Below are 10,945 nucleotides of genomic sequence, written 5' to 3'. Positions count from 1 at the left end.
ACAAAATGACAAAAGAAACAACAAGAATGTCTAAATCGTATTAACGTTAAACTTGAGGGAATGGGTATGTTTAGTAAAAATGAACGCAGGGGGGGGGGGTTAAAGTACGTTTAGCATCACCCTTACCAAACAAACAGTAGATAGTTATTCTTTTTTTTTCACGTTGGAGCGAGCATATTTACACAACTCAGTAATTTGCAATTATGTTATTTAAATTATATTTATATACATAAAGAATTATATTTAAATTTATGTAAGAAAAAATATGTTTTTATTAAAGGCTTTTAAATATACATAAAAAATAAATAGAAAAAAATTTAAATAAAAATAGAAAAAAAATGTTGTTATAAAAATAATGATAATAAAAGATAACAAAATGACAAAAGAAACAACAAGAATGTCTAAATCGTATTAACGTTAAAACTTGAGGGAATGGGTATGTTTAGTAAAAATGAACGCGGGGGGGGGGGGGGGGGTAAAGTACGTTTAGCATCACCCTTACCAAACAAACAGTAGATAGTTATTCTTTTTTTTTCACGTTGGAGCGAGCATATTTACACAACTCAGTAATTTGCAATTATGTTATTTAAATTATATTTATATACATAAAGAATTATATTTAAATTTTATTGGGATAAATCAATTAATTAATGATGAAAAAAAGATGAAATTATGTTTCAAGTCTTACGTCCTCTTACAGAAAAAAGGTAGGTGGCTTGGAATCCTCACTTGTGGTAAGTTGCTTAGGTTATTCAGTAGAGACTCAAGTTTGATCCCCACTTGTATCATTTTCTGTGGATTATGACAACAGGATATTTGATCTAAGCTTCAATTGTCTAAAAAAGGGATAAAGTGTATAGCAAAGAGAAGATTTTTCTCAAGTTATCCAACAAACCATCTTACTTATATTTTGAGGCGTCAACAGTAGAGTCTGTTCAACTTTTTGATAAGTGAGGATTCACCAAACATCATTAGTTGATGATTTGAGAGAAGAACACACTATCTTGACATAATGTTGTTTTGTATTGGGTTGGGTTGGGAAATCTATCCTGATATAGAGCTAATTAGTTGTTAGACAAAGACTCACTATCTTGATATAGTGAGATTAGAAGAAATTTTAAAGCTAAGTACTTTGTGTGCTTGGTGAAGAAGGTGATCATTCCCTTTGAAGAGTGAGACTATTGTATTGGTGATACCTACCATTTTAGGAAGACGAATAGTGATTAAAACTCACGATCGGTAAAACATGTATTGTATTGGTACAAATCACTACAAATGCATCTTGGAAGACTGAATTTCAAGGCACAATTTTTCATGTTTTTAGAATTTATAAGGACTATGTAGGAAACAATATTAAACCGCCGGCAAGACTGTTTTTAGAAGAAGATTTAGTGAGAAATATAGACGGATCCCTCAATATTTTCAAAAATATGGTCGAATTTTCAGAAATCTTTACACGTGGCAAAAATCCATTGGCTTAAAAATCTCGTCGGATCTTTTCTCTATGCGTCGCCTCACTCCAAGTTTTTGGGCTATTTTGGGTATATTTAGAGATAAAAGGCTATTTTATTAGTTATCTCTCCTAAAAAGGGTTATTATGGGAATTTTCCCATTATTTATTTATGTTTGGTTTTATAAGTTGTGAAAAAAGTTTAACAAAGTCATTGGCTCACTATAATTGTATTAAAAGTTAAGAAAAACTATTCACCCCTCTAGTTTAGGGATGAGATTTTTTTTCCTGAATACCCATACATGTGCATGTTCGGTACCCGTACGTGTCTATTGAGTATGAGTATGGGTACCCAAATTTACTGATTATAGGTACATGTACTTTAGGGTAGGGTACATGTACGAGTATCTCGGGTACTGTTACCCGTTTAGAATATCCAGGGGCTTTTATTAGGTTTCAAACAATTATGACTTAACTTTCTAGCAGTGTTTTCAAAACCTAATATATATTAGTTGATTAAGTTCCTTCTCGATCTATATGTGTATAGATATAATGTGTATTCGTATTGTTGTATTTCATGTATGTGTAATCGTGTATATCACTAAATACTTTGTATGTTTTGGCATCAATTACTTTATTTTGAATGGATTTTATATTATGGTTGATTTGTTTCATTTTTAGTTTTGATATTATGTTTTGGTTACGGTATTACGGTTTTGGTATTATTGATTGTCGGTACCGTACCGTTACCGATACATAGTTTAGTGGAGCTTTTTATAAAAAGAACAAAGGGGTACCAAAATGCAGTGGCGGCCCAAGGTTTTCGGAGGCCTCAAGTGAACTATCAACTTGGAGGCCTTATGAAAAAGGTTCATATAAACCCTCCTTTACCTGTGCTAGGGACCGACGTTGATGAAGTTAAATGTTTGAAGCTATATATCTTATCTTGTGTTTATATAAACCCTCCTTTACTTGAAGACCTCGGTCACTCGGTGACCGGTATAAAGTATAAACACTTTACAATCGGTAAACCAGAAGAACTATAAAATTCAAATCGCACTCCGTGATTGCAAAAGGACCAAAACACGTTACCCATAATATAGTTTGCAAATCGCAAGAGTAAGGAATACACTCTCGGTCGTATAAAAAGATGGAGCATTGGCAAATGCCCCTTTCCAAAGTTGGCGATTGGAATTCTAGAGACGTTAGAGAAATTTCTATATAAGTTATATTACGACCGGAGTTCTGAATAAAATAATTTTGGTTAACACATTCTTATGGTATAAGTTATATAACAATTTGTTGCATATTATTAATTAGCCATGTATATATTTGTTTTGTTTTAAAAATATGAGGGCCTTAATAATTTTGTGACCTCAAGCACTTGCTTGACTAAACAAAGTAGTAGGGCCGGCAGTGCCAAAATGAAACTGTACCCAAAGTACATGTACTATAAAATTCGGGTACATGGATACCAAGATTTACTAATTTTAGTTACGGGTACTTTCGGATACATGTACGGGTATAGGTACAGATACGGTACTGATCACATCCTTACTCTAGTTTTCTACAAAAAAAAAAATAATAATAACAATAATTTCCACCGTTTTAGAATATATTTCAAATTGTCACTGTCATATAGGAAATGGGGTGTCTTAACCATCCCTCCTTTTTTTTGCTCACCGATATAAATTTACGTGTTTTCGTTCAACTTTTTTTGTTTATATATTTATTATTCCCCACCTTGAAACCTTTTTTTCACAAAAATATAATTATGACAAAATTGATTTTTAGAACTACAAAAATAATTTTTTAATACTGAACAATGAACTTGAAGGAAACAGCAACTAAAAAAACAAAAATGAGTCGGTTTGAAGCAAATTTTCTTAAACTAAAGTTGGGCTAATCTAGAGAGGAATACTTTCCTAAAGAATTTATTTTATAACAATGGTATTCAATGTTGGTTGGGTACTTGGGGCATCTCATATAAAGAATTTTTTTTTTTCTTAACATTTAAATGTTACATTCCACAAGTCTACAAACTTTTTCATTATACTCCCTAACCATTGTATCACCCCACCATAACGAGAGAAGTTAATTTCTATTATACGTATAACAAATAAAGTTTTATAAATGTTTCACTATAATATTCTATTTCTTTATTTGTAATATAATGAACATTTTTACACGTTAGTTTCATTAATGAGGATGTGGTTCGGGCGTTGGAAAACTAATGGCAATGGTGATGAAATCCAAAGGTGGTGACGATGAATTAAGACTTTGTCCGCGGTGGCAAGCTCTTGCCAATGACTGACGGCAAAGGTCAAAGAAGATGGAGATTAACGTCCAACCACTTTATATTTAATACAACAATATGATATCTCACATAAGACTACAAGAGCATTCACATCAGAATCTTTATTTTTATTCATATAATTTAGTTAAAAAAATGCGTTTATCATAAAAATTGGTAAAACCTACAGCGGGTTCCTTACATTTAATCCCGTTTAATTAAATAATATTATTTATTTCTTTTTTTTTATTATATTTTCTTTTTTTATTCACTCATGATAAATATGAAATTATATGGTTTTAAATGATATAAAAATTTCAGTATGAATGCTAAGATAAGTTGAAAAATGTTTGAAAAAAAGTTAAAAAAAACAATCAAGAATTAAAATGAAATTTTGATAATTTTCTAAAATAACAAAAACAGAATTACTTTAATTTATGAAATTCCAAAATTTAGCCCAAAATCAATTTTCTTCCCTAAAATCCTTTAGTGATTAAATTTCTTATTTTCTGGTAAGCAACTTTGTCGGCAGTCTACCCAAACTCACCCATATATATCTACCTCTTCTCACATCCCATTTAATTCTCCAAAACCCCCCCTTCACTCTCTCTCTCTCTCTCTCTAAAACCCCCATAAAAATATCTAGAGAGAGAACATGAAAAGAAGAAGGTTGTCACCGACTTCATCATCTTCATGCTCATCTTCTTCATCTTCATGCATTAATGAACCTCAGCCTCCAAAATCAAAAAGACCCAGTAACAAGATCAACACTCAGAAATCAAATCAAAATCAAAATGCTGCTGCTGATACCACAAGAAGAAGCTCCATTTACAGAGGTGTCACAAGGTACATTAATTACAACTTTCTTCAAAAATAAAAATAAAAAAAAATCAATCAATTTTTTGTTTTTTTCCAAATTAAGTTGAAATCACATACCCATTTCTTCAATTTGTTGAAATTTGTAAAAAAGTTTACAAATTTTTAATTTTTCATAAATTTTGGTGAAAACAGGGGAGGGTGGTTGTGGGTTACATGCATTGAATGTTCATAATTTTTACAGTTAAATCATTATAAAATCGAATAAATTCGATTAATTCCACTGTAAAGATTCAATCTTTCAACTTTTACAAGATCAAGTTCTGCAAATTTCAGTTAACTTCTTGAAATTTGTCAAATTAAACTCAGACTGTTCAAGAACAGAGTATACAGATTCTGGGCTACATGCATGAAATTGATCAATTGATCATGAAATTTTTTAGGAAAATCGGTGAAAAAGGTTCCAAGTTTCTAAAAAGTTTTATCTCCAAGCTTCCAAATGGTTAATATATTTATTTTTTTATTTTTATTTTTTTATTTTTTGCAAAATTACTAAATTAAACTCTGTTTTTGGAGAACAGAGAGTATTGATTCTGGGTTGCATGCAGGAATTGATTTTAATTATTATAAAAAAAATTAAAGTTGCATGCATTGAAATTAAAGGAATTTATGCTGATCTTAAACAGGCATAGATGGACCGGAAGATTTGAAGCACATCTGTGGGACAAGGGTACATGGAACAACATCCAAAACAAGAAAGGAAAACAAAGTGAATACCATCTTTTTCTCTGTTTTTTTATTAATATTTATTATTTATTTTAATTATTTTATATTTTTATATAATAAACATAAATGACATAGATCTGCAGTGTTAATTTAGTGATAATTATAATTAATTTGTTAATTAATTAATTTAATTACAGTTCTGACTCTGTTTTTTTTGGTTGTTCTGGTTTGGTGTGATCTCCTGTTGCTGACTGTGGCCACTATGGTGTCTGATTTTATAGTTTATTTGGGTAAGTATTCTCACACTTTTCTTTGCCTTTTGTCATTACTTTTTTCATTTTACTTTAATAATATAAATGGGCTACTCAGCTTTCAACTAGGGTATAAAATTATAATTTGATCACAATTGTTAGTATAAAATTTAATTTGGGATTTTATGCTATTCTTTTTAAAGATAAATAATAAATTCAACCTTTTATTGTGTACACAACAAATTTAGAAAAGAGGACAAAAATGTTACAAGAAAAGTTGGTTGCGCGCACAATAGTTTTTATCGTGTACAAATCATCTCTCTTAAAAAAGTTATATCAGTATAGTGTCAATATCATCATCAAATGTGACGTTTGATGATATTTGGATATTTGACAAGTAGTTATGATAATTTTACCGATCTACGAGTCAAATCAAATGCATTACTTGTATTAGTTTGTTGTCTGTGTGTTCAAAGTGAATTATGCATACTAGGGTGAATTTGATATTGTAGAGCCGAAAAACGTTGCGTTTTGGCCTTTATGGGACAATGTGGTTAACAAAATAGTTAAATGTTGTATTCGTGTAGGGGCATATGATAGCGAAGAGGCTGCTGCTCGCACGTATGATCTTGCTGCCCTTAAATATTGGGGACCTGACACAACACTCAATTTTGAGGTATCTACTAAATATATTTCATATTCTGTCACGCATTTGCTCGTCTATCTCTTTGAACATTGTGCATTTCATATTTAATCATAGTTTGAGGGGAAAATGCAATTGATAAGTCTTTTTGTTCACACGTCATTTATGTATGTATTGCAGATAGATGCATACCAAAAGGATATTGAAGAAATGGAAAAGTTATCTAAGGATGAATATTTAGCCTCGTTAAGGCGAAGGAGCAGTGGATTTTCGAGAGGTGTTTCAAAATACAGAGGAGTAGCAAGGTAACCGACCATCAGTGAACCGATAATATCCATTTATAATTTACTATGGCGAGTCGATTTCTTTTCAAGTAATTTATAATTTTTTTCTCAAAATTATTAAGATTGTTTTTCAAGTAAAACTTGGACATGCATGATTAATATTAAAAAGATTAATTTATAAAGAAAAAAAATATGAAGTGATTAGGACATGGTGTGAGTTGTGGGAGGTCATGTTTTTTGTGTGTGACATGTGAATTGTGAAATGTTGGTGCAAACATGTGTTTGTATATGTGAAGTTGATTTTACATATGCGTCTTCTATAGTATATACTTTTGTATTATATATCCCAAGACCGTGATTTAATTTGTCTTAGGTTTAGTTATAAAAAGAACCAAAAGATGGGTTGTTGGTCATACCCTAAACAAGACACTATAGAGAATGGATTTACAAAACTATTTCATTAAAATTTTCTGATAGCGACTTGAATTGTTGTGATGTAGACTTCTTTTTGTTCCAAATGTTGGTCGTTTTGGACTTTTAGATCACTTGGCATTAGAATCACCAAAGAATCACTACACTTGTTCAGCACAAGTTGAATTTTACATGATTCTATTGGTTAACAGAGTATTAGTGGGCCCAATGAGTTTTCCAGTAAAGAAAACGTGTTGTTAACGAACATTGTTTCACTTCTACAGGCACCATCATAACGGAAGATGGGAGGCACGGATTGGCCGAGTTCTTGGAAACAAATACCTATACTTGGGAACTTACGGTACACGCCAACTCTCACTCTTCGATATATCTTGTGTATATGCATGTTTTTGTCTTATTTATAGTACTTTTTTCTTGATATTTATATATTTAATCATACTTAGGGATTAGGGTTGCTAATAGATTAACAAAAGTAGCCACTGCGTAGGACAAACCCGCTTAAAAATCAACCATCCATCGCTGAACTAATAAGTCATTTAGGCTATTTAAATTCCGGTGAATCACAGTCCAGCAATGGTTGACACGATAACCCACTTGACCCTTCACATTTAACCGATAACCGATTGGTTAAAAACATTAAATATAATTATATTAAAAGGAACTAGAATGGAACAATTTGGTAGTTGTTGCTATTAGATGCTGCTTGACTCTTCATATTTAACCGATAACCAATTGGTTAGAAACATTAAATATAATTATAATAAAAAAGAGGGAAACTAGAATGGAACAATTTGTTAGTTGTTGCTATTAGATATTTTGAACGTGTGATTTATGTCAACATCTAGGGATTGCTTTTAAGAACACAATTGTGTACTTTGAATGCCTTTTTTCCAAATTAGTGTGCTCAACTACCAACTTAAAAATTAAAGCACATTTACAATTTCCAGGCAAAGTGAATTATAATAAGTTAATAACCACTCAAATGTTACTAAATCCTTTCAGTTTTATAGATTAACGACAAAACTTATAAACTTTCATCAACCCTTTGACTCATTTGACATAAAAGTTGACCTGGGATGAATTACAGTGTGTGTGAGTGTTGATCCTTAAACCAATGTTTTCGTGACTTCAAGGGTCATAATTACAATTAAGCATAAATACTCTGTGTGACTAATTATGACGTGGCACATGCTGACTTGATTTTATTTCTTTTCTTTTAATGATGATGGTTAAAACATACAACACTTCTATTTGTAACACTTATGATGCACATGCAACTTGCACTTGCATCTAGTTCCTAAAGGGTTTGGATTTAGTCTGAACACATTTATAGACTTTACATTACCGTTTTGTTTTTATAAACTTTATTAAAGGTATTGTATTTTCAACATGAGATAATTACTACTTGTTTTATATCAAAACTTAAAACTTAATAGTTAATAAAGAATAAATGTCCAAAATTTGCAATTTAAAGTTTTAAACCCATTGTCTATAAACATTTATGATTCGAGTTGTAAGTTAGTAACTTTAGTATAATCATATGTAGAAAATTAGGCTAAACGAGTAACGAGTTGTGTATAACGACTTGCGATTAGACTAATGATTTTAGGGATGAGCAAAGGTGTTGGTACCGAACCAGGTACTTTCAGTACTAATACGGTGCTTTTTGAGATTTCGGGATCAGTACAGTCCTAGTATTTTACCCATTTTTACATTCGGTACCGGTACCTGTTTTTGGTAATTTTGGGTATCGGTACGTGTATTAGACGTAATTTTTTGGGTCCAGATCGCATAAGGCATAATAATTCATTCCGGTCAAGATTGTATTTGACTGAATAAAACCACCGAACATAGGGTAATAAGATATTGACTTTGCATTTTGTGGGATTCTTATCAGCCGTACCAACAGACTTTACATATCAAATCACATAGATCCAATCTCACAACAAATAGTAAACAATTACCATGAAAAGGCGTGCATGTTTTTATATTTTTTTTGTCCAAAAAATTACTCCATGATTCTACTCTGTTCTGTTTTAATTTTAAAAATGCAAAATTTTTAATGATAATAGTAATGTTTATGTTTAATACTCTCTTTAAGATCTGGTTAAAGATATTCTCTGATAAGGTTATATTATATTTAAACTTACTATTTTTGTTTATTAGTAAGCATCATATGATGCTTGGCTCGTTTGATTTTATTATACCTTTAATCTTTATCTAAAATTGGTTTTTTATTAATTAATTAATGATATTTTTACTGTAATAATGAAAAATATAAAGAAAAATAAAAGTAACTTTATAGTTTAAAACCCTTATTATTCCAGTATATACTGGAACAGTTCACGTGACACCTTGTTTTCTGATATTTTTTTTATTTAATATGTAAATTTATCAACTAAAGTTATGTATTAAATTAGGAAAAGCTATTGTTAATTTGTTATTACAAATGAACTGATTAATGCACTCTTTTGAAGGCACACAAGAGGAAGCGGCTGCAGCATACGACTTAGCAGCCATTGAGTATCGAGGCGCAAAAGCAGTGACCAATTTTGATATTAGCATATATGCCGATCGATTGAAAAGCATGTCACAAACCCAAACCACCCCTGAGTCTACCGAAGTTGTCGCTTCACCAAAACACGAGCAAAATGAAGAGGTTCGTCAAGACACAAATTGTGAGCAACAACAAAAACAACAGATCGCATTAGAAGACAAAGAAGAGCTGATGCCTGATATTCATAACTTTGACTTCCCACCTACGGTGGAAGAAGAACACCCGTGGAGCTTGTGTTTGGATTCAAGTTTCCTTCCGCTTCCACACTTTACTTTTGACAAATCAGGTGAACTGCTTGACTTGTTTGACGATACGGGCTTTGAGGATAATATTGACATTATGTTTGAGAGCTTGTTGGAAAATGACGCGGGGAAAGAACACGCGTGTACTACTTCACCTTCATCTTCGTCATCATTGTCATCGTCCTCTATAACGAACCCGCTTTCTTGTCCCGTTTCACATTATTGAGTAGGAGGCTTAGTCCTTTGATTAGGGATCGTGTCGTGTTTTTATTTTGTGTTTTTTTTTATATCTTTCGTTGCACTTTTTCTCTAGTGAAATACCATTAAATAGTTTGAGCTTTAATTGTTATTTTTATTTCATATTGTGGGCTCAACAACATTTCCCTAATCCCTCTTCATTATATGTCTAATTTGTGTGGTAAAAGCAAACTGCAAAATGAAAGAAGATAAAGATGAAATGGCCCTTCAGCCCATTGACATAATTTATTGGGTTTGGGCCTTATTTTTGGGCTACTAACAAGCAACTCTCTTGTTGGATATCTTTAATAAAATTGGTCCAAAAGAGCTAAAACAACTTAACTTTTATTTAAATTAAATGCGAGAGGTAGTATAACGAGCTTATAATATTCTAAACTTAGTTGTATTTAACTAATTATGTAGCTCACTTTCATCATATGAACAAGTTTTACACACCAATACCTCTTGTCCATGTGAATAGAAGGGAGTTCTTTACCAAGTTGTATTAGTTTTGAAAGGATTTAACCTCGATAATTTAGCTAACTACACAAACGAGGCCTTCCTCGGTTCATTAATAAAACAAAGGTTTTATAAAAGTTGAATATTTTAAAAAGGGTCAAATGCCATTTTAGTACATGTGGTCTGGCCAACTACGCAACTTTAGTACATATTCTTTATTTTGTGCATTTGGCTACCTCAATTTCAAAAAACTTGCAATTTTAATACTTTTTTTAACACCGTTTATTTTGTTCGTTAAATCAGAGGCACTTTGGTAATTTCACTATTTTCTTTTTTTCTTTTTCTCTCCCCGTCTTCTACATACCTATCTTCTTTTTATCTCTTTTGAAATTCCTTTCCCTAAATCCCCAAATCCAAACCCTAAACATCTGAAGTTTTTTTGCATTCTCATAACATGTTATTAGAGGTAAGGTTAGACTTGGTGGCGGCAGGATTGGTGGGTGGTGCCTAGGGTTAGTGGTGGAGGTCCGGCAGTTGCCGTTGGGTTGTTTCGGC

At 31.6% G+C, this 10,945-nt stretch overlaps 1 protein-coding gene across 1 annotated transcript; it reads left to right on the top strand.

The window, feature by feature from the left end:
- The first annotated feature begins 4,358 nt into the window (after window positions 1-4,358).
- LOC143608811 (floral homeotic protein APETALA 2-like) lies at window positions 4,359-10,059 on the top strand. The gene is made up of 7 exons (XM_077083748.1): window positions 4,359-4,589; window positions 5,246-5,328; window positions 5,567-5,575; window positions 6,124-6,212; window positions 6,360-6,484; window positions 7,159-7,235; window positions 9,373-10,059. The coding sequence occupies exons 1-7, from the start codon at window positions 4,399-4,401 to the stop codon at window positions 9,918-9,920; spliced, it is 1,122 nt and encodes a 373-aa protein (XP_076939863.1). The 5' UTR covers window positions 4,359-4,398; the 3' UTR covers window positions 9,921-10,059.
- The last annotated feature ends 886 nt before the right edge of the window (window positions 10,060-10,945 follow it).

The sequence above is a fragment of the Bidens hawaiensis genome, unplaced genomic scaffold (genome assembly GCF_021521415.1).
Source record: "Bidens hawaiensis isolate Kalapana, Puna unplaced genomic scaffold, B.hawaiensis_p1.1 tig00419434_1, whole genome shotgun sequence".
NCBI classification, from domain to species: Eukaryota; Viridiplantae; Streptophyta; class Magnoliopsida; order Asterales; family Asteraceae; genus Bidens; species Bidens hawaiensis.
This window is presented reverse-complemented; position numbering and strand designations above follow the sequence as displayed.